Genomic DNA, 25,970 nt, shown 5'->3' on the forward strand with positions numbered 1-25,970 from the left:
TGCTGTTGCAAAAAAAGCAAATGCAATTTTAGGTTGCATTAACAGAGGCATAGCATGCAAGTCACGGGAGGTGATAGTACCTCTCTACTAAGCACTGGTTAGGCTTCAGCTGGAGTACTGTGTCCAGTTTTGGTCACCAATGTATAGAAAGGACGTGGAGAATCTGGAAAGGATCCAGAGGTGAGCAACAAAGATGATCAAAGAGATGAAATGCAAGCCATATGAGTGAAGGCTGAAGGAACTGGGTATGTTTAGTTTAGAAAAGAGGAGATTAAGGGTGGACATGATGGTGGTCTTCAAATACTTGAAAGGCTGCCATAAAAAAGATGGAGAAAAGTTGTTCTCTCTTGCCATAGAGGGCAGGACAAGAGGCAAAGGATTCAAACTGCAGCATCGCAGATTCCAATTAAACCTCAGGAAAAACTTCCTAACTGTAGGAACAGTAGGACAATGGAACAGACGCCTCGGGAGGTTGTGGAAGCTCCTTCACTGGAGGTTTTCAAAAGGAGGCTGAAGAGCCATCTGTTGTGGATGGTTTAGACACAACAAATCCTGCATCTTGGCAGGGGGTTAGACTCGATGGCCCTGGCAGTCCCCTAATATTCTCTGGTGAATTGGCTGCTAGGTGCGAAGGTTGCGGACCACTTCAGACATCTAGACAGACTCATGTGCAGTGCTGGGGAGGAGCCAGTGGTTGTGGTACATGTAGGTACCAATGAGATAGGAAAAGATAGGAGAGAAGCCTGGGAGGCCTAATTTAGGCTCCTAGATAAGAGATTAAAGTCCAGGACCTCCAAGGTAGCATTCTCTGAAATGCTTCCAGTTCCATGCGCAGGGCCAGTCAGACAGGCAGAACTGCAGGGTCTCAATGCGTGGATGAGACAATGGTGTAGGGAGGAGGGGTTTAGGTTTATATAGAACTGGGGAACCTTTTGGGAAAGGAGGAGCCTATACAGGAAGGACGGACTCCACCTACACCAAAATGGAACCAGACTGCAGGCATGTAAAATTAAAAAGGTGGAAGAGGAGTTTTTAAACTAAGGGCTGGGGGAAAACCAACTAGTGCAGAGGAGCACAGGGTTCAGACAGAGACATCCCTTAGGGGAAGATCTATTAATGGAGATTCTCTATGTCCTAGTAAGGAGGAGAGAATAGAAGTTGACAAAGTGGACAGGTAGGAACTGAAGAGAGTCAGTCAAAGGAAAGAGAGTCCCATTCAGTTACATCATATGAAGGCAGACAACTGAATATTGACAAATTGTGTAAGTACTTGTACACAAATGCTAGAAGTCTAAACATTAAGATGAGTGAACTGGAGTTCCGGGTACCAAATGAGGATATTGATATAACAGGCATCACAGAAACTTGGTGGAATGATGATAGATATTGGGACACGGTAATACCAGGGTACAAAATATATAGGAATGACAGATTTCAGAGGAACAGCCGTGTTAGTCTGTATTCGCAAAAAGAAAAGGAGTACTTGTGGCACCTTAGAGACTAACCAATTTATTTGAGCATGAGCTTTCGTGAGCTACAGCTCACTTCATCAGATGTATACCGTGGAAACTGCAGCAGACTTTATATACACACAGAGAATATGAAACAATACCTCCTCCCACCCCACTCTCCTGCTGGTAACAGCTTATCTAAAGTGATCAACAGGTGGGCCATTTCCAGCACAAATCCAGGTTTCCTCACCCTCCACCCCCCCACACAAATTCACTCTCCTGCTGGTGCTAGCCCATCCAAAGTGACAACTCTTTACATAATCAAGTTGGACTATTTCCTGCATAGATCCAGGTTTTCTCACATCCCCCCCACCCCCATACACACACAAACTCACTCTCCTGCTGGTAATAGCTCATCTAAACTGGTCAGTTTAGATGACCAGAGACCCTGACCAGTTTAGATGAGCTATTACCAGCAGGAGAGTGAGTTTGTGTGTGTATGGGGGTGGGGGGGATGTGAGAAAACCTGGATCTATGCAGGAAATAGTCCAACTTGATTATGTAAAGAGTTGTCACTTTGGATGGGCTAGCACCAGCAGGAGAGTGAATTTGTGTGGGGGGGTGGAGGGTGAGGAAACCTGGATTTGTGCTGGAAATGGCCCACCTGTTGATCACTTTAGATAAGCTGTTACCAGCAGGACAGTGGGGTGGGAGGAGGTATTGTTTCATATTCTCTGTGTGTATATAAAGTCTGCTGCAGTTTCCACGGTATACATCTGATGAAGTGAGCTGTAGCTCACGAAAGCTCATGCTCAAATAAATTGGTTAGTCTCTAAGGTGCCACAAGTCCTCCTTTTCTTTTTAGGAATGACAGAGTAGGTCGTGCTGGTGAGGGAGTGGCACTATATGTGAAAGAAAGCATATAATCAAATATAGGGAAAATCTTAAATGCACCAAACAGTCTATCCATAGAGATTCTATGGCAAATTCCATGCTTGAATAATCAGAGTATAGCACTGGGAATATACTGACCACCTGCCCAGGAAAGTGATGGTGACTGTGAAATGCTCAGGGAGATTAGAGAGGCTACAAAAACAGAAAACCCAATAATAATGGGGGATTTCAACTATCCCCATATTGACTGGGAACGTCACCTCAGGATGGGATGCAGAGATAAAATTTCTAGACACCATTAATGACTGCTTCTTGGAGCAGCTAGTCCTGGAACCCACAAGAGGAGAGGCAATTCTTGATTTAGTCCTAAGTGGCGCACACGATCTGGTCCAAGAGGTGAATATAGCTGAACCGCTTGGTAATAGTGACCATAATATATTTAAATTTAACATCCTTGGAGGGGGGTGGAATACAAAAGAAACCCACCACAGTAGCATTTAATTTCAAAAGGGGAACTACACAAAAATGAGGCTAGTTAAATGGAAATTAAAAGGAACAGTCACAAGGGTGAAATGCCTGCAAGCTGCATGGGAACTTTTTCAAAACACCATAAGAGGGGCTCAAACAAAATGTATATCCCAAATTTAAAAAAAAAAAACAGCAAGAGGACCAAAAAATGCCACATAGCTAAACTACAGAGTAAAAGAGGTGGTTAGAGACAAAAGACATCTTTTAAAAGATGGAAGTCAAATCCTACTGAGGAAAATAGAAAGGAACATAAACTTTGCCAAGTCAAGTGTAAACGTTTAATTAGGCAGGCCAAAAAAGAATTCGAAGAGCAACTAGCAAAAGACATAAAAACTAACAATATTTTTTTTTTAAGTACATCAGAAAAAGGAACCCTGGCAAACAGTCAGTGGGGCCACTGGACAATCGAGGTGCTAAAGGGGCACTCAAGGCCGATGCAGAGAAGCTAAATGAATGCTTTCCATCAGTCTTCACAGCAGAGGTTGTGAGGAACATGGGTCAGCCCCTCACCAGCATTCTGGGCAGGCGGAGCACAATCCCCCCAGGCCCCCTGAGCGCTGGGCAGGCAGCCGGTGGCACCCCCCCACCCCCAAACGCTGGGAAGTGCGCAACCCCCTCCAGCCCTAGAGCAGTAGATGGGCAGGCCAGTGGCACATGGCCCCCCCCCAAGACCCCAACCCTCAAATGCCAGGCAGGTGACGCACGGTCCCCCAGACCCCGAGTGCTGGGTGGGGGGCGCACATCCCCCAGCCCCAGCACCTCCAGCCACCCTGAGCACAGGGCGCACAGCCCCAGGGCTGGAGCGCACCCGCCTCCCGCAGCATGGCACCAGACATCCCAAATCCAGACCACAGGCTGGCTGCAGCCACCCTAGCCCCAGCTCCAGCATGCTTCCCTGAAGACGAGCGGCCTGCCTGGGCTGGGTCCAAAGGAGAAGGGCAAACAGGAGGGGGCCCTCCAGGCAGGGCCACACCAGGCTGTTTGGGGAGGCACATACATGCCGCCCATGGTGAGGAAGATCCCCAGACCTGAGCCATTCTTTTTAGGTGACAAATCTGAGGAACTGTCCCAGATTGAGGTGTCAATAGAGGAGGTTATGGAACAAACTGATAAATTAAAAGTAAGAAGTCACCAGGACCAGCTGGTATTCACCCAAGAGTTCTGAAGGAACTCAAATGTGAAAATGCAGAACTACTAACTGTGGTATGTAACCTATCACTTAAACATCACCCTCTGTACCAGATGACTGGAGGATAGCTAATATAACATTGATTTTTAAAAAAGGTTTCAGAGGTAATCCCGGCAATTACAGGCCAGTAAGCCTAACTCCAGTACCAGGCAAATTGGTTGAAACTATAGTAAAGAACAGAATTATCAGACACATAGATGAACATGATATGATGCAGAAGAGTAAACACGGCTTTTGTAAAGGGAAATCATGCCTCACCAATCTACTAGAATTCTTTGAGGGGGTCAACAAATGTGGTCAAGGGTGATCCAGTGGATATAGCGTACTTGGACTTTCACAAAGCCTTTGGCAATGTCCCTCACCAAAGGATCTTAAGCAAAATAAGCTGCCACGGGATAAGAGGGACGGTCCTCTCATGGCTTGGTAACTGGTTAAAAAACAAAGGGTATGAATAGATGGTCAGTTTTCACAGTGGAGAGAGGTAAATAGTGGGTGTGACATTTTATACCTTGGGGAAGCGTCCTGGAACCCCCATATTTCTCATTTTTATATAATCACAATCTTACATATAAAGCATGCCATGTAAGGTATCAGGGGAAAGGTTATCATCTGCTGAAAGTCATTTCTCTATCCATATATGTGTATCATTAACACATAAGAAGTTATGAGATTGTGTTGTATGGTTGTCACTAAAACATGCTGTAAGTTGGGGAATCAGTCAGATATTAGCCCCGCAGAGGCAACAGCAAGGAAAGTAACCAACACCAGTGTGGGGTGACAAACAATCCAACAACAACCATTGTCCAGCAAGGGAACTACAATTCATGAGGCCACACCAGGGGAATTGCTCAGCCTTGCCTGGAGACTCAGCAATGGCCCCAGACATGCCTGGACTTGTGTTTTTCAAGCACATGCATTGAGGGCATAAAACCGAACATAGGGGGCCCATGTTTGGCCTTTCTCATTCACCCATCTACACTGCAAGCAACAAGGACACTGAAGACTCCACCTGAGGGGACTGGCCCAGATTTCAAGCATGATATCTGTGTACTATGAACCGCAATATCCAGAGAGGTGAAAAAAACTGCCTAATCTAGATGTTGCCCAGTCTAATAGGGTTGAGAGTTTAAACTGCATGCTTGTATTTTATTTCTTCTGGTAACTAACTCTGACTTTTTGCCTATTACTTAATATCACTTAAAATCTATCTTTTAAAAAGAAAAGGAGTACTTGTGGCACCTTAGAGACTAACCAATTTATTTGAGCATGAGCTTTCGTGAGCTACAGCTCACTTCATTGGATGCATACTGTGGAAACTGCAGAAGACATTATATACACAGAGACCATGAAACAATACCTCCTCCCTCCCCACTCTCCTGCTGGTAATAGCTTATCTAAAGTGATCATCAAGTTGGGCCATTTCCAGCACAAATCCAGGTTTTCTCTCCCTCCGCCCCACAAACTCACTCTCCTGCTGGTAATAGCCCATCCAAAATGACCACTCTCTTTAAAATGTGTATGATAATCAAGGTGGGCCATTTCCAGCACAAATCCAGGTTTTCTCACCCTCCCACCCCCCCTCCAAAAACCACACACACAAACTCACTCTCCTGCTGGTAATAGCTCATCCAAAGTGACCACTCTCCCTACAATGTGCATGATAATCAAGATGGGCCATTTCCAGCACAAATACAGGTTTTCTCACCCACCCCCCCCCCCACACACAAACTCACTCTCCTGCTGGCAATAGCTCATCCAAACTGACCACTCTCCTTACAAAGTGCATGATAGTTTTGATGAGCTATTGCGAGCAGGAGAGTGAGTTTGTGTGTGTGTGGGGGGGGGGGGGGATGGGTGAGAAAACCTGGATTTGTGCTGGAAATGGCCCACCTTGATTATCATGCACATTGTAGGGAGAGTGGTCACTTTGGATGAGCTATTACCAGCAGGAGAGTGAGTTTGTGTGTGTATGGAGGTGGGGGGGAGAGAAAACCTGGATTTGTGCTGGAAATGGCCCACCTTGATTATCATGCACGTTGTAGGGAGAGTGGTCGCTTTCGATGAGCTATTACCAGCAGGAGAGTGAGTTTGTGTGTGTGGTTTTTGGAGGGGGGTGGGAGGGTGAGAAAACCTGGATTTGTGCTGGAAATGGCCCACCTTGATTATCATACACATTTTAAAGAGAGTGGTCATTTTGGATGGGTATTACCAGCAGGAGAGTGAGTTTGTGTGTGTGGGGGGGGGCGGAGGGTAAGAAAACCTGGATTTGTGCTGGAAATGGCCCAACTTGATGATCACTTTAGATAAGCTATTACCAGCAGGAGAGTGGGGTGGGAGGAGGTATTGTTTCATGGTCTCTGTGTATATAATGTCTTCTGCAGTTTCCACAGTATGCATCCGATGAAGTGATCTGTAGCTCACGAAAGCGTATGCTCAAATAAATTGGTTAGTCTCTAAGGTGCCACAAGTACTCCTTTTCTTTTTGCGAATACAGACTAACACGGCTGTTCCTCTGAAACCAGTCTATCTTTTGCAGTCAATAAATTTGTTTTACTGTTTATCTTTACTGGCGAGTTTGTATGAAGTATTTGGTAAATCTGCTCAGGTGTTGCAAAGGCTGGTGTAGATCCACTTTCCATTGATGAAGTGGTGAACCAATTAATAAATCTGCACTGCTCACCTTGAGCAGTGCAAGACGGTATATTCCTGGGGTACAGTGCTGAGAGCTGGAGGGATTTGGCACTGGTGCCTTTCTCTGTGTAATTCATGAGCGGCTCTGGGAGCATTCATGCAATCTAGCTGGGTGTGGGGTTCCACATGCGATTGCGCTGAGTGATCACAGCGCCTGGAGGGGTTTGCTGCTGGTCACTAGCAAAGCATTGTGAGAGACAGCCCAGCTGTGGAGAGTTCAGGGGACACAGCGGTTCCACAGTCCCAGGCTGCACCCCGGGGATCCTGTCACAGTGGGGTCCCCCAAGAATCTGTTCAACATATTCATAAATAATCTGGAAAAGGGGGTAACCAGTGAGACTAGTAAAGATTGTTGACAATATAAAATTACTCAAGATAGTTAAGCCCAAAGCAAACTCCAAAGAGCTACAAAGGGATCTCACAAAAATGGGTGTCTGGGCAACAAAATGGCAGATGAAATTCAATGTTGATAAATGCAAAGTAATGCACACTGGAAAACATAATCCTCGCTATACATACAATCTACTAAATTAGCTGTTACCATTTACGAAAGAGATCTTGGAGTCATTGTGGAGAGTTCTCTGAAAACATCTGCCAATGTGCAGCAGCAGTCAAAAAAACTCACGAATGTTGGGAATCATTAGGAAAGGGATAAATAATGAGACAGAAAATAGCATAATGCCTCTATATAAATCCATAGTACGCCCACCCCTTGAATACTGCGTGCAGTTCTCTTCACCCCAGCTCAAAAAAAATATTAGAATTGGAAAAGGTACAGAGAAATGCAACAAAAATGATGAGGGGGATGGACCAGCTTCCATCTGAGGAGAGATTAAAAAGACTGGGACAGTTCAGTTTTGAACAGAGACAACTAAGGAGGCATGAGAGAGGTCTATAAAGTCATGACTGGTGTGGACAAAGTGAATAAGGGCGTGTTAATTACCCCTTCCCATAAGGGTTGGAGGGGGCTAGGTCACGCAATGAAATCAATAGACTGCAGGTTTAAAAGAAATACAAGAAAGAACTTCTTCACGCAACACACAGTCACCCTGTGAAACACATTGCCAGGGGATGCTGTGAAAGCCAAAAGTATAACTGGACTCAAAAAGAATTTGATAAGCCGATGGAGGACAGGTCCCTCAACAGCTATTAGCCAAGATGGTGAGGGAGGCTACCCCGTGCTCTGGGTGTCCCTAAGTCTCCAACAACCAGAAGCTGGGACTGAACACAGGAGGGACCACTTGGTAAATTGTCCTGTTCTGGTCATTCCCTCTGAAGCATCTGGCACCAGTCACTGTTGGAAGACAGGACACTGGGCTAGATGGATCACTGGGCTGAGCCAGTATCACCAGTCTTATGTTCTTACAGTGTCCTTCCCCACCACCTGCCGGGGTCCCCAACTTACCAGCTTGTTATTCTCTTTGATAGCGAGCGGGTCCAGGGTCTCATAATTGCTGGAGGGGGGGGCAGACAGACATAACAAAGATAGATCCTGCTTAGTGAATGGGGTCTCTTGAGTCCCCACCCCACCCCGCCTTGCCTCTCAGAGACACGCCCCCCTCCATACCAAGACATAGCCTCCCCCCCAACACACATGTCTCCCGGTGCCCCTCAATCCTGACCTGCAGCCCCCTGCTATCTCAGCCCCTGGCTCCCCGCACTGCCCCTCAGTCCCAGGACTCACATGTTCTCGGGATGGAAATGGTGCAGGATGGCGCAGAACGCTAGCCCGTTGCGCCAGGAGGTGGTGAAGTTGGTGACCCGGACGCCCCGGTAGCCAGCTGTGACTTTTTGGCACCATTCCAGCAGCGACTGGCTGCAGCTGACCAAGCCTGGGCTGGTTGCTGGGGGCTCCTCCTAGGAGATAAACAGGGGATGGGGTGGGATATGGGTGGGGGAGGTGCTGGATCACCCCACACCAGGCAAAGCACCCCCACACCAGCACTGGCCAGCCATACTGCCCACCTGGCTCCCCCATTCTCCTGCCTGCATAACCCCACCACTACCACGCGTCACCTCCCCCATGATTATGGATCCCCCACACCCACAGGCACCAAGCCACCCCCTTGGCTCATGGCAGCCAGGGGTGAAGGGCTGGGGCTGTATGGGACAAAGACCCAGCCAAGTCCTGACTGTTACACCCTCCCCTTCCCCCTGCTAGGCAAGGGTGTTCTCCTGGCTGGGCTTGACCCAGGGCTCACTAGCAGCTGGGATCCAGCCACCCCCATGCAGCACAGTGAGCAAGCCAGATGCAGCGCAGGGGTCTGTGGGCCACACAGCGAGGTGGAGGCGGTTAGTGAGGGGACTGTGGGCCCTGGGGATCCATCTCCAGGTGTTATCCCCAACCCCGATTAAAGGGGAGGAGGCAGTTAGCCCATTATGAGTTTTATCCCCTCCACACACCCCAATTAAAGGTTTTATCCCTGTAGCAATGCTGGGGGGTCTGTCTGTCCTTCCACAGCCACCGCTCCCCGCACACACACAGAGCCCATAGGATTAGTTGGAAGCAAGGGCGGGCAGGCAGCCATGGCAGCTGGCAGGGCTGGGGGGCACAAGCATTCGCTGTCCCTACCTGGGCCGCCTCCTGCCCTACGCTATCCTGGGCAGCGCCGCAGGGCGGGGGAGATGGCTCCCGCCCGGACGCCTGGGTCCCCTCGCTGGATGATGGGCTGGCACTCTTCTCCTGGGCAGGGCGGGTGGGCGGGAGGCTCAGGGTGAAGCGGCACTGTGAGACGTAAGACTCAGCGAAGGGGGACGGGGGGCCCAGGATGGGCACATCCTGGGGGGGCATCAGTGCGAGGGCTGCAGCCTGTCTGCTGCTCCTTCCTGGGGCGGTGCGGCTGCCCAGCTTGTTTGTGCAGAGCCCTGACTGCCATGTCTCCAGCGGGGGCCTTGTCCCACTGGCATCCTCCTTGCTGGGCAGGGAGCCCACAGCCACACCATGCTCTCTGGAACCAGCTGCCTCCTCTGGCCCAGCCCTCTCCAGCAGGGGCTCAACTGTGCTGGGGGTGGCACCCCCGGGCACTCTACCATTGGCTCCTGGGCTCTCCATGGCACCCTCCAGCCGGGCAGAGGCCTCCAGAGATGGGGCGTCCATTGTTACTGACTGCACCACACCTCCACACGGTCTTCCGGCCGCTTCTCCCCCTGCCGCACCTCCGCCCGGCCTGCCGGCCGCCTCTCCCCCTGCCGCACCTCCACACGGCCTGCTGGCCGCCTCTCCCCCTGCCGCACCTCCACACGGCCTGCTGGCCACCTCTCCCCCTGCCGCACCTCCGCCCGGCCTGCTGGCCGCCTCTCCCCCTGCCGCACCTCCGCCCGGCCTGCCGGCCGCCTCTCCCCCTGCCGCACCTCCACACGGCCTGCCGGCCGCCTCTCCCCCTGCCGCACCTCCGCCCGGCCTGCCGGCCGCCTCTCCCCCTGCCGCACCTCCGCCCGGCCTGCCGGCCGCCTCTCCCCCTGCCGCACCTCCACACGGCCTGCCGGCCGCCTCTCCCCCTGCCGCACCTCCGCCCGGCCTGCCGGCCGCCTCTCCCCCTGCCGCACCTCCGCCTGGCCTGCCGGCCGCCTCTCCCCCTGCCGCACCTCCGTCCGGCCTGCCGGCCACCTCTCCCCCTGCCGCACCTCCGTCCGGCCTGCCGGCCGCCTCTCCCCCTGCCGCACCTCCGTCCGGCCTGCCGGCCGCCTCTCCCCCTGCCGCACCTCCGCCCGGACTGCCGGCCGCCTCTCCCCCTGCCGCACCTCCACACGGCCTGCCGGCCGCCTCTCCCCCTGCCGCACCTCCACACGGCCTGCTGGCCGCCTCTCCCACTGCCGCACCTCCACACGGCCTGCCGGCCGCCTCTCCCCCTGCCGCACCTCCGCCCGGCCTGCCGGCCGCCTCTCCCCCTGCCGCACCTCCGCCCGGCCTGCCGGCCACCTCTCTCCCTGCCGCACCTCCATCTGGCCTGCTGGCCTCCTCTCCCCCTGCCTCCTCCAGCCTGCCTCTCTCCAGCTGGGCTGGGGCCTCCACAGGCGAGGTGTCTGCTGTTACTGAGTGCCCAGCACCACCACCCGGCTTGCCAGCCGCCTCTCCCCCTGCCCCTTCCAGCCTGCCCCACTCTGGCCAGGCTGGGATTGTCCCCCACAGTCCATCTCCTGCTCCTGCCTTCATCACACTGCTGGGGACCTCCGCAGCACCCTGTCCCACCACGTCCTCCGACCGACACCTCCATGGCTTGGGGGGGGGCATCAAAGAGGGTGTATCGCCTGCCCCCCCCTGCACAGCAGCCCCTGCAGTGTCCTTCCAAGCTGCCCTTTCTGCTCCCGGCCTTTCTGGCTGGGATGCTGTCCTGGGTCTCTCTCCTGCTGCCCTGCGCTGCTCCAGCTTGGGGGCCATCACTGCGGGAGCCGGGTCTGGTGCTGGGCTTGGCCAGAATCCTCGCCCAGAATCCTCCTGTGCCACCAGCTCTGTTCTGTGCCCTTCCAGCGAGGGCACAACTTCTGCTGCGCTCTGAGCTGCGCCCCCACGTGCCTTCCTGTCTGCCCTGTGGTTCTCCCCTTCCGCGGGCTCCTCCGGCCTGCCCCTCTCCAACTGGCCTGGGATTGCCTCCATCACCCCTCTGGATGCCCCCTCAGCATCCTCTCCCACCACATCATCCAACTGATACCTCCACGGCTTGGGGGGGCCCACCAGAGAGGCTGCACCTCCTGGCCCCCCCTGCACAGCAGCTCCCCCAGCATCCTTCCCGGCTGCCCCATCTGCTGTCAGCATCTCCAGATGGGATGCCCCCCTGGGACCCTCTCTTGTCGCCCTTCCCTGTTCCTCACTGAGGGGCATCACTGCAGGAGCAACAGCACCCCCGATGCTTGGCCAACCAGTAGCATCTGTTGCTGCCTTCGCCTCCTCTCCCTGCCTGCCCCACGGCACTGGGGGCAGCCCCACCACAGACGACACAGCCAGCAGCGCAGCAGCCGAGGGCACACCCGGCCCCCGGCCGCTCCTGGCCAGGCTGATGCCCTCCCCAGCAACAACGGCAGGTCCTGGTGCATCCTCATCGAGGTACATTACTACAGAGACGCCTGGAGATGCCGAACGGGCCCGCCTGTCCCTCCGGGGCCGGGGCAGTGGCTTCGGCCGAGCTGGCAGTTCTGCTGACCTAGGCCGGGGCTGCCGGGCCCTGGTGGGCACCACCGGCACAGGCAGAGAGGTTGCAGGTCGAGGGCCCTGCACTGACTTCGCTGCTCCCACTTTGAGCTGGGAGGGAGGCGGCTTGGCACCTTCCCATCGGCGTCTCCTTGTGGAGGGTACCTCAGGGGGTGGAGCTGTGGGCGCAGCGGGTTCCGGCAGGAGAGGTTTCTTATGCCGTGGGGCAGGGACAGGGCTCTCCGCCCGGGGCATCCAGATGTCACTGGGCCTGCAGGGAGGGACAAAGGGGACAGAAGGGGAGTCGGTCTCATCACGAGGGCAGAGCTGCCTCCTGGGGGGATTTCTCATCCTCCCAACTTGACAATGAGCCCAATCTTCTCAGCATGGGGACTGAAAGGCCCAGGAACAGACACCAGGCATCCTGGCTCCCTGAACCCCTCTGCTCTAACCACCCCACCCCCCAGATCCAGGGATGGAACCCAGGAGTCCTAGCATCCAGCCCCCCCACTCTAACCCACTAGACCCCACTCTCTCTACACTCCACTTGGAATATTGAAAATGTCCCCTAAACACAGGAGTTCCTCAGCACAGATGAGCAGTTTTGGGATATTCCAAGCCAGCCCATCCCTCACCATGGGGCCAGATCACAGACAGCGCCCCCTAGAGGGGACAGGCCCCATGTCCCATTCCCTGCCCCACCCCCCAAACTTCCTCCTTTGTTAATCTACTGGGCTCAGTAGGGAACAGCAGTTTCCTGCAGAGCCAGCTGCGTCCCTTCCCCCACCCCCTGGAAGGGGCAGAGCTGGCAGCCTGGCCTGCAGCTCCCTTCCTGGGCAGGAGAAGTGCGGCTTCCGCCTTGGGTTTGAACACGCACTCTTCCCTAAGCGGGGGAGGGGAGGGGAGGGGAGGGGACTGTCAGACCTCCTGAAGGCAGAAGCAAAACCAACCCTGGGTAGCTGGGTTTATCCATAAGCAGCTAGGCACTAACCTTTTCCCACCACAGCGACATCCTCCGAGCCCCCCTGCCCCCTACTTCCAATCACTGGACCCCCCTCCCTCCCAGAGCCAGGATAGAATGCAGGAGTCCTGGCTCTCAGACCCCTGCTCTAACCACTAGACCCCACGCCCCTCCCAGAGCCAGGATAGAAGCCAGGGCTCCAGACTCACCTGCCCTTGGTGTCACTCCCTGATGCCGGCCGCTTCATCAAGGCTGCTGCTTTCTCCTCCTCTTCAGCCCTGGGGTTGCCACCACGTCGTCCCGTCTCCTGCGAGGGGCCTGTGCCTGGCTTGTGGGCCTGATCCGGGGCTTGGGCCCCTGTCTCCCCCTTAGCACCTGGTTCCACAGCCCCCGCAGCTCCCATTGGGTTCCCACCGGCTGCCATGTTCTGCCCAGCCCTCCCGGCCTGGCCTGCACCACTTACTGGGGGTGCCCCCATCAGCTCTGGGGGAGGGGAGGGTGCTGCTCCCTGTAGGACCAGCTCCAGGGCTGGGTGTGGGGTGTCCCTCAGGGGGGCATCTGGGGTGTCGGCCACTTGGATGGTTTCCTCCTTGGCAGAGCCTGCAGGAGAGGGGAGAGGATCCCAGGAGTCAGAGACTGGGGGCAATGGAAGTGGGTGACAGCTATACAGCACCTCCCCATATCCCTGCCCTGGGGGAGTTGATTCCCCCTCTTCTCAGGTCACTAGACCCCACTCCCTTCCCAGAGCTGGGCTAGAACCCAGGGGTCCTGACTCCCAGCCCCTGCTGTTCTAACCACTAGACCCCACATCCCTCCCAGACAGAACCCAGGAGTCCTGGTGCCCAGCCCAGGACTCTTGCACCCACTTTTGACTTACCTGCCTCCCGGGGCATCCCATAGGAGGTTGCTCTTCCAGCTGCTGCCCTGCTGGTCCCCGGGGCCGAGGGATTCTCCTCTTCCTCAGCAAGAGTATTGAGCTCTCGTGATGTGTCTGGGGACGGGAGGAGTGAGGGAATGTGGAAGGAGGCAGGGAGAGAAAGAGAGAGAGATGTAGCGGTTTGCTGCCTACTCTGCACCCCACCTGCCCCGAACCCCACTTGGCGGGATGGTCCTACCTGTGAAATAGCCCAGCAATATGGTCTGAATGAAACCTACAGTGCGGGACACAGATGGACAGCCAAAAAGTGGTGGAGACAGACAGGAGAGAGAGAGAGAGAGAGAGAATGACTAACGCCAAGACAGCACAGTTGCCCCGGGGAGTGGGGACAGAGCCGTCAATCCCAGGGGACAGACGGGACCTCAGTCACTGCTCCCCAGCAAAGAGAAGCCTAGAGAGCGCCCCCTGCTGGAAGGCAAAGAGACACTAGACGCTACTATCAGGAGCCACAGCAATAGTGGAGCCGAGGGAACCCCACCAAACAGCAACCAAGGCAAACTGCAATTACGAATGGACCAGGGTGGGAAAGCAGGGGGCTGTGGGACAGGACTGAGGGGCACTGGCAGAGCTGGATGTGGGTGTGCCCAGGGCTGGCATAGCAGGTGGCTGCGGGTTGGGAGTGAGGGGCACCGGCAGGGCTGATGGGGGTGAGGGCTCAGGACTGGCTGGCTGGTCCCACCTGTTGGCGCTGTGCCCTGGCCACTCCCATCCTCTTGCCGCACCCTCCTGGCTGCCTCGTCGTCCTCGTCGCTGTCAGCAAAGTCATCCAGGTTGCCAATGTCGCTGGGTTTGACGCTCATGAGGCTGGCCAGGCTCTGCATGTCCTCGTCCCTGAGGGGCAAGGCACGGCGTAAGGGGGGGAACCCTCTGTGGGGCCACAGGGCAGGGGGGTCACGGTAAGGTGGGATGGTGCAGCCCCATTTCCCTTCCCCCTCCAGCCTGGTGTGACCCTTGCAACCATTCGCACCGTCTCTCTGGAAACACGGGGCTTTCCTAAGCCACGGGCGAGGGCAGCCCCACCCCTGCCTCTGTGGCCCTTACTGGCAGGGGAGGGGACTGTTTAAACGATGCATCAGCTGTGGCTAGTGGCAGGGCGTCCTGCTATTAAAAACTGCCAAGGTGACCTCTCTAAACCAGCCTCTTCCTCAACAGTGGTGCCAACGTGGCTGCCCGGAGAGACCCTCTAACCAAGATGGCTGCCCTCTGCCGCCCTCCTCGCTCATGCCAAGATGACTGCCTAAGCCACCTTCTTCCCCTGCAGCCATGCCAAGATAGTCGCTCTCAGGCAGCCATCTGCCTGCACCAAGATGGTCACCAAGAGCACTCATCCTCAGTCAAGTCTTTTGCTCTTTGCCCAGCCCTTCCTTGGGCCAAGCCCCCATGCTGCCCCCCGTGCCGGAGCAGCATGGAGAGGGAAGTGCAAGCCAGAGCCCCTTCCTGTCCCACCCCATCCCGCCAAGGGACACTGCTGTTCCCAGACAGGCCTGTTTCTGTAAGCCCCACTTTATTGACAGAACTCACGTGGCTTTGCCCTCGCGCAGGAAGACGCAGGACAGCGTGAGCTGCAGCGTGGCAGCTACCACCTTGACCGAACGCGGCTTCAGCTTCAGCTTCAACTCGGCCTGGGCAGGCGTGGGGCGGGCAAAGCGCTGCAGGTTAACATCGGCCGAGGCCAGCACCTTCCGGTGCCCCTTGGACTCCTGGGAAGAGGGAGTGAGCACTGTGAGCAGGGGGCGAGAGGAGAGTCCTGACTCCCAGCCTCCCTTACCCTAAAACCACTAGACCCCACTCCACTCCCACAGCTGGGGAGAGAACCCAGGAGTCCTGACTCCCAGGCCCCGTTCACTCTAACCACTAGACACCACTGCCATGTTACAGATGGGGATAGAACCCAGGAATCCTGATTTCCCATTTTTCCCTCAGCTACACTGTCCCCTTTACAGACTATGTGCTGTTAAACGGCTGCTGTGTTCCTCCTGTGACCTAGTAAGCTCTTGGAGCCAACTGGGAGAGGGCACAGAGGGGGTGCTTGGGGCTACAGAAATCCCTTGGGTCTGGTACATGCACAATAATTCACCAAAGGGTGGCAGGCAAAGTCTCTACTGAAAGCCAGTAGCCCACTGGTTGTCATAACCATTGCAAAATGTACATACAGATAATACTTCAGGAGCTGTATATCTACAATAACAATTATGTTCTTAAGGTCTGGGAACTGGGGCTGGTCACCCAAAGGTGACAAACAGTGGGAGGCAATTGACGCTTCTCCCCTGCCTGCTCCTGTGTGCGGCACATCCTGCATGGCTCCCAGCGGATACCCTATTAGCATTACTACGCCTGAAGCTAATCAAAAGTTTGCTAAACTCTGCAAGGAAGATGCAGCCAGGGAAAGACAAGCAGCCAGGGGTATCCTCTTATTGAGCAGAGGGGCACAGCCAGCCTGGCTGTTACGCACTGGGAGGAAGACTTTGGGGGAGCTACTCTTCATTAGACAGGAAAGTGACTTGTTAGGTAAGTCTAGGCTCGAGAAGGCAAGTTATGAGTTTATTGAAAGTTGCGGTTTGTTCCCTACACCTTCACTTGCTACTTCTAGAGGTCTAGTCTTTGTTAATTAAACTGACGCCTGCTTTCACTGGGCGCATGGCTGAGTGCTATGTTACCCGGAGAGGTGATCTCAGCTGGGGCGTCCTGTACCCCTGGGAGCAGCATATCAATGAACCCTGAGAGTATCCAGCGGAGCAGGGGCTGGGCACTCCAGAGAGACGTTTGCAGGGCTGGTGGCTGGAACAGGCCGGTTGCTAGCCTGCAGAGGGACAGCATCGGCCTGGGGGACACTTGTGCTGCCTGTGGCTGCTGGAGTTGGGCCCCGATAGGCACAAACAAGAGTCCCTCACACTAAGGACAGGAGGTGACAAGGTGCCTCCTAGCCTTAGCGCCCTGGGAAGCGTCACACCACCCCAGAGGCAGCTGCACTTGACAGCCCTGCATGGCTTTGCGATGGAAGATCCCATGTCCTGGCTGGCCACTGTCATCCAGCCCTGAGTTACCGCACTCTGGTTCTCCCTGGACGTACGTTCTCAATCACAAACGTCCATTCCTTGTCTTCATACTCCTCCACGTGGGGGTCCTGTGGAGGGGATAAGGCAGAAGGTGAGAGGGGCTTTGCACTGTTTGTTGCACTGGGGCATGGGGGGAGTTGTACGCAAGGGTGCCAGTGTGTGTGTGTTGTCGGGATCGTACAAAGGGAGGCCTGAGCGCGTGCCAGCCCCACGAGACTGCACGCAGCAGTGTGCGGATGGGTGTGTGACTGCAAGTGTGAGTGCCCAATGTGCACCCACAGGTACGCAGAGGAGCGGACAGGCACAGCAGTGCACGGGAGGCTGTGAGTTGGTGTGTAACCGTGAGCCAGGGAGCACGCCCCAGTGCTTTTGTGCAAACCCTGGCACAACCACAGAAGAGCCGCACATCTGGGTAAGAGCCGTTTGTTGCTGGTGCGAGTGCTGTGCCGAGTGTGTAGGCCAGTGTCAGAATACACGTGTTAGTGCAAAGGAGTGCATGAGCGTGCATGCGCAACAGGGCGATGGCGTGCTTGTGCGAGCGGCAGCTGCCATACCCGGTACAGCGTCACCATTATATCCACATTCTCCGGCACCATCCACACGACCATCCCCCGGTACGGATTCTTGATCCCCGGCTGCCAGCTGTGAGCCTGCAGAACACACACACAGCCAGATCAGAGCTCATGCCCCCATGGGGAACAGCCACGTGTCACATTCCCTTCCCCCCCCTCCGCCCCCTGAGCCAGTCAGTCCCCCCACCATGGGGCTGCAGCAGAGCTGGCCCCCCTACAGAGAGGGGATCCTGAATCCACCCACCTTGGAGCAGACACGTCGGTTCCTCCTGGTCCAAACCACAATCAGCTTGTCTGGCTGCCTGTGAGGCGAGAGGGAGGGAATGAATGAACAAATTAGGAGGGGAGGGGAGGAAGAGCAGCTAAACTCCCGAGGACCCTCCCCACAACCCTTCCCATTGGGATCAGGGTAGCAGGTGACCCAGGTCCCAGCCCCACCATCTGCCCCTCACTACCCCCATGGAGAATCTTCCCTCCTCACCCCTCTGCCAATCCCCAGAACTGCCCCCCTTTATGCAGCTTCACTGACTCTCCCACTCCTTGCCCAGTCCCTAGAAGTAGAAGCCCTTCTAACCCAATATCCCACACTTCCTGCCCCCCAGATCTGACCAATGTCCCCCTCCATCCAGTAACCCCCCTGGTTAGAGCAAAAGTCAGGACACTTGGGTTCTACCTCGGGGAGGGGAGTGGTCACCAGTGGGTTAGCTCAGGAGGGGCTGGGAGCCAGGACTCCTGGGTTCTACCCCAGCTCTGAAACGGGCGTGGGGGCTAGAGGTTAGAACACTGCTCCCAGTTTGGGCTGCCCAGAGAGCAGCACATTGCAGAGCTGGGTGGGGAGGGTTTTTATCTTCCCCCGCCTGGCCGCTGGGCGGGTATGGCCCAGCCTGAACCCCCTGCTCGCCCCACACGCAGTGAGAGACACTGGGGCAGAAAGAGATAAGGATTGGAGGAAGGAGCCTGGAGAGAAAAATACACTGAGGCATTGGGATCAGCAGTGACTGCAAGGGGCATGCACCCCCTGCTGTACAGCACCACACTGGGGCATTGGGGTCAGCAGTGACTGCCAGGGGAGAGAGCCCCCACAGAGCCCCCACCCTGCTCCCTGCTGCCCAGTCTCCCGGGTCCAGGTAGGAGCAGGCGCAGCCAGCCCTAGCATGGTACAAACCAGTGAGTCACTCTGTAGATCTGAGAAGCTGTGTTTGCCGGGGCACGGCAGACAGGGTGTTTACTCAGGAAGCGTGAACGCCATGGCTCACTTCGCCAAGGGGTGTGGGGATCCCAGCCCTGCTCTCCCTGCAGGCCACTGTCTGGGCCAGGAGTCTGAGGCCTGTGTCATAGTCCTTGAGAGGTGCTGGGCACCTCCTCCTCCCCTACCCAATGCCTCTGCTTCACCCCTTGACATCAGAGCGTCTGGATCTGAGACATTTTGCTCTGTATCTTTCACAGCCATGTGGGCCAGACCCTGGGGTGGGGCCGGCTGGTGCTTGCACTCTTGCGCCCCAAGCCCTGCAGAGCCGCAGGCATTGTAGGGAGTTGGGGGGGTGTCAGGAATCCTGGTGCTATCCCCAACTCTGGGAGGAGAGTGGTCTGGAGGGTTAGAGCAAGGGGAGAGAGGGACTGAGAATCAGGACTCCTGGGTTCCATTACTGGCTGTGCCACAGATCCTTTGCACAACCTTGGGTGATTGTGTGTGTGTCCCAGTTTGCTAACTCCCTAGCAGGGATGCAGACAGGGCTGCAAAGTTGTATAATTCATTACAGGCTGTAAAGGCTGGAATTCCTGGCTCGAAGGCACGAGGGAAGAGCTGAAGGCTTCTTGTTCCTCCAAAGGGATGTTCTGGAAACTCTGCGTATGCAGCCCAGCCCCGACTGGCTGGGACGCACTTCCAAAGCATACTTGTATGTGAGGTTATCTCAACTCCTCTGCAGCTCCTATGCTCCAGTCTGAGATGCACCCACCTCTGGGGAAGGGCATGGGGCTGTTTATCCGAGGATCCCCCACCCAGGGCTCAGATGCAGCTGCCTCTGGGGTGGGTCACAGGGGCTATTAAGGTGGGGTACTGCCCAGCTGTAGAGGAGGGCACTGGCTGCCAGTGGGTTTATCACATGGGAGCACTGCCGACTGGACATGGCGTTCGACTCACCAGCTGTACAGGGAGTTTCTGGCCACAGGTCAGTGGCTGGCTGAGTGGGGGGTGTCACTGCTGCTCTAGCTGACTGTGAGCTGAGGGGGGGCAGGGACGCAATGGCTGGGGGGGGATTTCTGACCAGATGGGTGAGGTTAATGACAGCTCACCCTGTTTATTTACACAGTCCACCCCCCAGAATCACCATTCACACCATGAAAAAAAGCTGGGAACATCCTGACAGCAGGTGGATACAAGTGATCAGGGCCTAGCCTCCCCCACATCCACCACACAGCCCCAGGGCTCCCCCCCCCCCAGCTCTGCCGGTGCCCCTCAGTCCTGACCTGCAGCCCCTTCCTATCCCAGCCCTGGGCTCCCAGAGGGGTCGGGCTGGCCTGCAATGCTATGGCGTCTATAGGTCAGCTCCCCATCTGCCTGTGTCAGTCATGGCCTCGCTCCCCCACCCCGATGCTGTCACTGATTCCCAGGGTCCCCCCTCTCCCAGAGTCTCAGCCAAGGCCCTTCACCTTCAACCCACAGACGTCACTCTCCCAAGATCAGCGGGCAGCCCCAGAGCAGCCCCAAGGGCCCATCCAGCCTGGCACCTTCACAACCAGGAGTTTCTTAACCTCCTGCTCGCCAGAATGTCTGAGCCCTGCCAGGACACCCAGGAGGCACCCCTCCCCCATCCCGGCACTGTCACAACATTGACCATTGCAGGGTATTCTTAGCTCTTGTATGAGGTGGAAATATAAACACACGCAGCTTGTAGCAAATCCTCAGTCCCCGCTTACAGCCCCGCCACAGCTCAGCTGCAACCCAGCTCTGGCTTCCCCCACCTACAGTTCTGCCGGTGTCCCTCGCTCCCGGCCCACAGCCCCCTGCTAGCCCAGCCCTGGGCTCCCCCGCCTCCAGCTTGGCTGGTGTCCCTCACTCCTCCTGGCCCACAGCCCCACGCTATCCCAGCTCTGGGCTTCCCCTCCCAGCTGCCAATACTCCTCACTCTCAACCTGTAGCCCCCTGCAACTCCAGCCCCGAGCCCCTGGCCAGGTGAAGTGCTCTGAGACCTGGGCCAGTTTACAAGCACCTTCCTCCCTCCTGGACTTGTGGCCAAGGGGCTAAATTTAGCTCTTTCAGGAGGGGGTCGGAGATCAGAGCATCTATGCAGGTGCTGAGCTAAATTGGTGTCTTGCTGGGAAACTTGATACCCCCTAACTCCTCCACAGACCTGGATTGGGGCAGCCAGAGCCCAGGGGGCAGGAAGGCTGGGGAGAGATGGGTTGGGGCTTTGGGCCCCATCCAGGGACTGGGGTGGGGGAAATCCCTGGGACATAGCAACAGGAGAGGTGGGAGAGGAAGCATGAAGGGTGGGGTGGGAGAACAGGGAGGGGTCATGGGGAGAAGAGGAGGGACAATGAGGAAAGGGGAGGGGCATATGGGAAAGGGGGAGGAGCCCCTGAGGGAGAGAGATTGTGCGGAGGAACCATAGAGAGGGGGAAGGAGCGTTTGAGGGCGGGGATTTGAAGGGAAGGGGAAGGGCCTGGGGAACCCTGTTGGGACACTTCTGCTCTGCAAGGGCCCCATATCTAATTCCACAGAGAAGCCTTTATCCTGCCCACCCCCTACAGGCCCACTCTTCCTACAGTCTCTCTGCCTCTCTCCCCTGCACCCCAGGTCCCCTACCCTCCCTCCCCACTCCCTCCTGTTTCTATTTTTAGCTGCTGTCACTAAATATTTATCATTTTTCCATGAATCCCTTTTAAGGTCATTTTAGTTTAAAAAAATCCCAAGAGCTCCCTCCCCCGCTGGCTCCTCCCATTTCCATGGAGATGGTCCAGAGACTCAACCACTGTAAACTGGAGTGTGGTCCAGAACTTGAGAGACGGGGATCTTTCCACTTCTAGGTTCCCCCTAAATCACAGAGGATGTCTCCAGATCTAGCCACCCCCTTCACCCGCCAAAACAGGAAATGACGAGATTCCCCCATCTCCATGTTCTAGAGCATGCTCTAGACTCCAGCCCTATCCCAATCCTAGAGGAACCCTACCACCACCTGTCACTTCCCATGGTCTAGTGCACGTTCTAGATTCCTCCTGCCCCAGCCCCTCCTCCAGGCCTCGAGAGACACCCACCTTCTGCCAATCCCTGTGTTCTAGAGCATGGTCTCGATTCTTCTGCTTTGCCCCCCATTCTGGAGAGACCCCCCCTACCTCCTGCCAGTCTCGAAGTCCTAGGTTCAGCTCTAGATTTTACCTCCTCCACAAGCCCTGCATGGACAGGGGCACACCTCCACAGATGGCATGGTGGGGGAGACCCCTGGCTGGTTCTCCACTTGGGCCTGAGGGGCCAGTCTGCATCGACCAAGCCTCACAGCGGGCTGGACCCTTAGACTTTGCCCCTGCCCCATCAAATCTACAAACACCCTTCCCAGCTCCACAACAACCAAGCCTCCTTACACCTCTGTGCAGAGGCCAGCCCCAGGGCACCCCCCTCTGACCCAGGAGCTGCTAGGGGTGCTTGGCTCAGCAGGAGTTTGGGGGGGGGAGATTTGGAAATGGGGAGCATTGGGGTGGAAGCAGCAACATGGGGGCAGAGGAGGAGGGGGAAGTCTCAACCACTGTAAACTGGAGTGTGGGGATTGACCCCTTTCCTCACCATGACTGGGGATGGAGGTGTCCCATCTTCCAGCCCAGACTTGACAGCCCCCCCATGACAACAACCTGGACTTCTCTCATTCAGTCACCCCTCCCAACAGTATTTGGGGGCTCCCTTCCTATGGCTAAAATAGAGGGGGAAACCCTTCCCAGAGTGAAACAAGTGAATGCCTTCCCCCCCACCCTGGTGTATGGCTGAACTGTCCCCCCATTGGGGACTGTCAGTAGAGAAAGAGTTAATTCCATCCCTGCCAGAGGTACCTGGCCCCCTCCTTAAATCTCCTTGATTAAGTAACTCATATTAATAAACAAAAAGAAGAGGCTGAGAAGAGCTTCGCTCTCCCTGTGACAACCCCCCCCCAATGCTCCAGGGGACACAGCCCCTCATCCTCCCATCCCTAATCTCCCCCTTAGATATACTGGGGTACCCCGAGCCAACCTCTGTTCCTTAGATATACTGGGGTCCCCCCCATGCGCACCTCTGCCCCATTAAATATCCTGGGGTCCCCGTGCCCACCTGTGCCCCACTCCAGGCTGGCTGCGAGCCGGACTGTGTCTGCCCCAGGGCGGGGCTGGCCCCACTCACCATTTCTTGGTGCACTCCACCATCAGCTCCTGGTAACAGGCCACGAAGTGAAACTTGGAGGCGCGTTTGCCCACGCGCTGGAGTCTCTTCCACGCGGAGCTCATCGCGGCTCGTGGGGGGTCCCGCGGAGCAGCCCCCGGCCGAGCCGGGCCAGGCGCCTCTCAGGTCACGGCTGCCTCCGCGGCCCCGGCCGATGCCCCTCGATGCCCATAGTCCCAGACCCCGAGGCTGCCGGAAAACGACACCCGAGCGGCGGCGGCTTGGATGCGGGCACTGAGCCAAAGGGGCTTCCCGAAAAATCACGGGTGGGTTGATTCACCTCCCGGACACCCCGATCCCCTGGGGGGCGCTTGGCTCTCCCCCCGGACACCCCGATCCCTAAGGGGGCTGCGCTGCCCCCGGACACTCCGATCTCTGGGAGGCTGGGCTCCCCCCCGACACATGGGGGGGGCTGGGCTCCCCCCGGACACCCGATTCCTGGAGGGATGGACTCTCCCCCCTCCCGTGGGGGGCTTGGGTGCCCCCGACACCCCAATCCCTGAGGGTGTTCTTGGCTCTGCCCCCCGGCCCGCACACCCCGATCTTGGCTCTCACCTCCGGTGTCTCCCCGGTCCCGCTCTCTGCCCCCGGGCCAGACGCCGGGCGGGTCAGTTCCAACTCGGTTCCCGTGTCCGAGCCCGACAGGGAGAGAAGGGAAACTCCGGCGACTGCGAGAGAACGAGGGGCCGAGGGAGCCGTGCCAGGCTGCCAGCGCCTGTCGGCCGGCCGTGTCTGCGCTTCCTGGATCCCGCACGCCCCTCCCCGGGACTCGGGGTGCCGGGGGTGAGCGCTGGGCCGGGCTGGGCCGAGCTCGCCCCGCGCAGGAAGTTCGCGCGGAGACGAAACTAGAAGCAGAAGGGGGCGAAAGGAGAAGTAGAGACAGGCGCAAGCCCGGCTCCCCCCAGCCAGGGAGCAGGGGTGGGGGGCAGGGCGGGGCTGGGGGTAAATGGGGCCCTTACTGGAAATGCGACCCACCAGGGTGGTCGCTTTAGCCCAGGCACGTCTGGGGGGTAAGGGAGAGCTCTGACATTGGGGGTGGGGGTATATGGGGAGAAGGGGAGGGGGCTAAATGGAGGGGATGGGGAAAGAGTGGGGGTAGTGAGGGGGGACGGGAAGAGTGGGGGGTTGATGGTGTGGGGGAGGTGCAGATGGGGGGCAGCCTGGGAGATGGACAGCAGCTGCCCCCCCAACAGTCAGGGATTCACAGTTGTGGGGCACAGGTCTTGTGGGGGTGGGAGAAGGGGTAAATAGATCTGAGGTTGGTTAAAAGAGTCCCACTGCACTCCTATGCCACCTTCTCTGGACACCCCCCCAATATGTGCCCCCCCATCATTACTTCACTGAGGAACTAGGTTATCTCAGTCCTGGGGGGGATGAGGCAGGGGAGGTGACACAGCATGAGTGGGGGGAGAGGATCACAACAGGGGGTCACAAGTGAGACTAGACTGGAGACAGACTCTCCCTCTCCCTGTAACTTTCCCAGCCCAACCCCCCTGCCCCTCCCCCACAGAACCCCACCCCCACCCCCCTGCTCACATAGCTGTCCGTGGGCTCAGCGGGTATAAATACCCAGTAAGCCGAGCTGGGTCCTGGCATCGGAGCCGCCTGCGCTCTGGGGTGGAAAATTCACCACCCCAAATTTAGAAACGGCCTGCCAGGCCCAGAGAGCAGCCAGTTCCCCCAGCCCCGGGCAGGGGCCTCCTGCCACACGCAGCCTCCTGCAAATGTGCATACACCAGCACAGGTGTTGGCACAAGGATCCCTGCCCGGCAGGGTCACACACACACAAGCCACAAGCCCATAGGCCTCCCCCTGGCTCCCCTGCGGTTACTCACGCATGGCCACAGGTGGGTGCACAAGCCTGTGGCCACACGTCTGCCTGTCACTTGTGTGTGTGTCACGCGTCTCAGGGCATCTGGACAGCCAGGGGCGGTTGATGGTGAGCTCGTGTGCCCCATCCTGGACTCCTGCCACGCTCCAAACACAGATCTGGATATGGGATGAGCCCTTCCATGCCCCCCACCCCGCCCCAGGGGTTGACATGACCATTCCAAAGCGTGTGTGTGTGGAGCGGGGGGCAATGCCCCCATCAACCCTGTGTCCCCGCTGCCCCATACAAAACCAGCTGCCTCTGACTTAACGGCTGAATCACCAGTCCCCACCTCAAAGTTTACTCACCAGAATCTGCATCTGAACCAGGGTGTCACATCTTGGTCCTCACTCTTGTCGCACAGGCCCCTGCTACCCCAGCCCTGGGCCTTCCCCCAAGCCCTGCTGCTGCCCCTCACTCCTGTCCGACAGCCCAACGGATGCACTCCCAAACCCACCCAGACCCTTTCCATTGTGGTTTCTCTTGCCAAGCACTGAGCGATCTGTGGGCTCCTGGGCTCCTCTAGCCATGCACACCCCACCTGGGAAGGAAGGGCGAGAGGGGATGGGCTGTCAGTTTGGGAAGAACTGGCAGCTCCTTCCCAGTCTGCCTCTACCCACCCCACCCTCCAATTCTGGTGTAGGGGGCACAAACCTGGGGGCTGACAGCAGAGCAGGGATGGGCAGCTGCAGAACACACTGCTGAACCCTAGGGGGGCACAGGGGGCAGGGCAGACGAACAGACTGGTGCACTGTGTGCTCCAAGGGCACTCAGCCATGGGAGTCCTGGAGCCTGCGGAGGTCTCTGGACTCATTTGGGGCAAAAAAAATAAGCAAACGAGGAGTAGAAAGCTGACCCCCAGCCCCACACTGTGCTCCTAGAGGTGAGACTAGAACCCAGGAGTCCTGGCTCCCAGTCCACCCACTAGACCCCATCATGCTCCCAGAGCTGTAGAGTTGGTATAATTTAGACCACTCAGCTGCCCTGCAGCTGGGAGAAGGGTTGGGGTAGGATGTATTGTCCACAGTCCAGCCAGGCCCAGGCCCTGCTGTGAGGCCCGGCTCCCTCCCTGGAGTGGGATGGGGAGGGGCTAAGGATAACAGGCCCACAGAATTGCCCCCCCTCCCCCCTGCAGGGGGCTTCCTGTCAGAGCTGCTGGGTGAGAATAGGAGGAAGTGGGGCTGGCAAGGCCACTGTGTGTGGGGATCCTGCTGACCTGAGCTGGACACGGCTTGGGCCTGAGGGTTCAGGGACCCCAGTGTCCCCTCAATCAGCCAGGGGGGGATGGACAC

The 25,970-nt window shown here is 56.9% G+C and overlaps 1 protein-coding gene across 3 annotated transcripts in view; it reads right to left on the reverse strand.

Moving 5' to 3' along the window:
- The window catches only part of EHBP1L1 (EH domain binding protein 1 like 1), a 30,230-nt gene extending 6,556 nt beyond the window's left edge, over window positions 1–23,674 (reverse strand). Inside the window, exons 1-12 of one of the 3 annotated variants that reach the window (XM_075130456.1) lie at window positions 23,364–23,674; window positions 22,770–22,997; window positions 17,649–17,706; window positions 17,387–17,482; window positions 16,847–16,900; window positions 15,298–15,476; window positions 14,456–14,607; window positions 13,717–13,830; window positions 13,049–13,439; window positions 9,326–12,149; window positions 8,438–8,610; window positions 8,159–8,207 (exon numbers count right to left, since the gene is read on the reverse strand). In XM_075130456.1, coding sequence (XP_074986557.1) covers window positions 8,159–8,207; window positions 8,438–8,610; window positions 9,326–12,149; window positions 13,049–13,439; window positions 13,717–13,830; window positions 14,456–14,607; window positions 15,298–15,476; window positions 16,847–16,900; window positions 17,387–17,482; window positions 17,649–17,706; window positions 22,770–22,873 — 4,194 coding nt within the window. In that variant the 5' untranslated portion in view covers window positions 22,874–22,997; window positions 23,364–23,674. The remainder of the gene's footprint in view (window positions 1–8,158; window positions 8,208–8,437; window positions 8,611–9,325; window positions 12,150–13,048; window positions 13,440–13,716; window positions 13,831–14,455; window positions 14,608–15,297; window positions 15,477–16,846; window positions 16,901–17,386; window positions 17,483–17,648; window positions 17,707–22,769; window positions 22,998–23,363) is intronic. The other 2 variants (XM_075130457.1, XM_075130458.1) reach the window with 2 other exon arrangements.
- Between the last annotated feature and the right edge of the window lie 2,296 nt (window positions 23,675–25,970).

The sequence above is a fragment of the Caretta caretta genome, chromosome 7 (genome assembly GCF_965140235.1).
Source record: "Caretta caretta isolate rCarCar2 chromosome 7, rCarCar1.hap1, whole genome shotgun sequence".
NCBI lineage: Eukaryota > Metazoa > Chordata > Testudines > Cheloniidae > Caretta > Caretta caretta.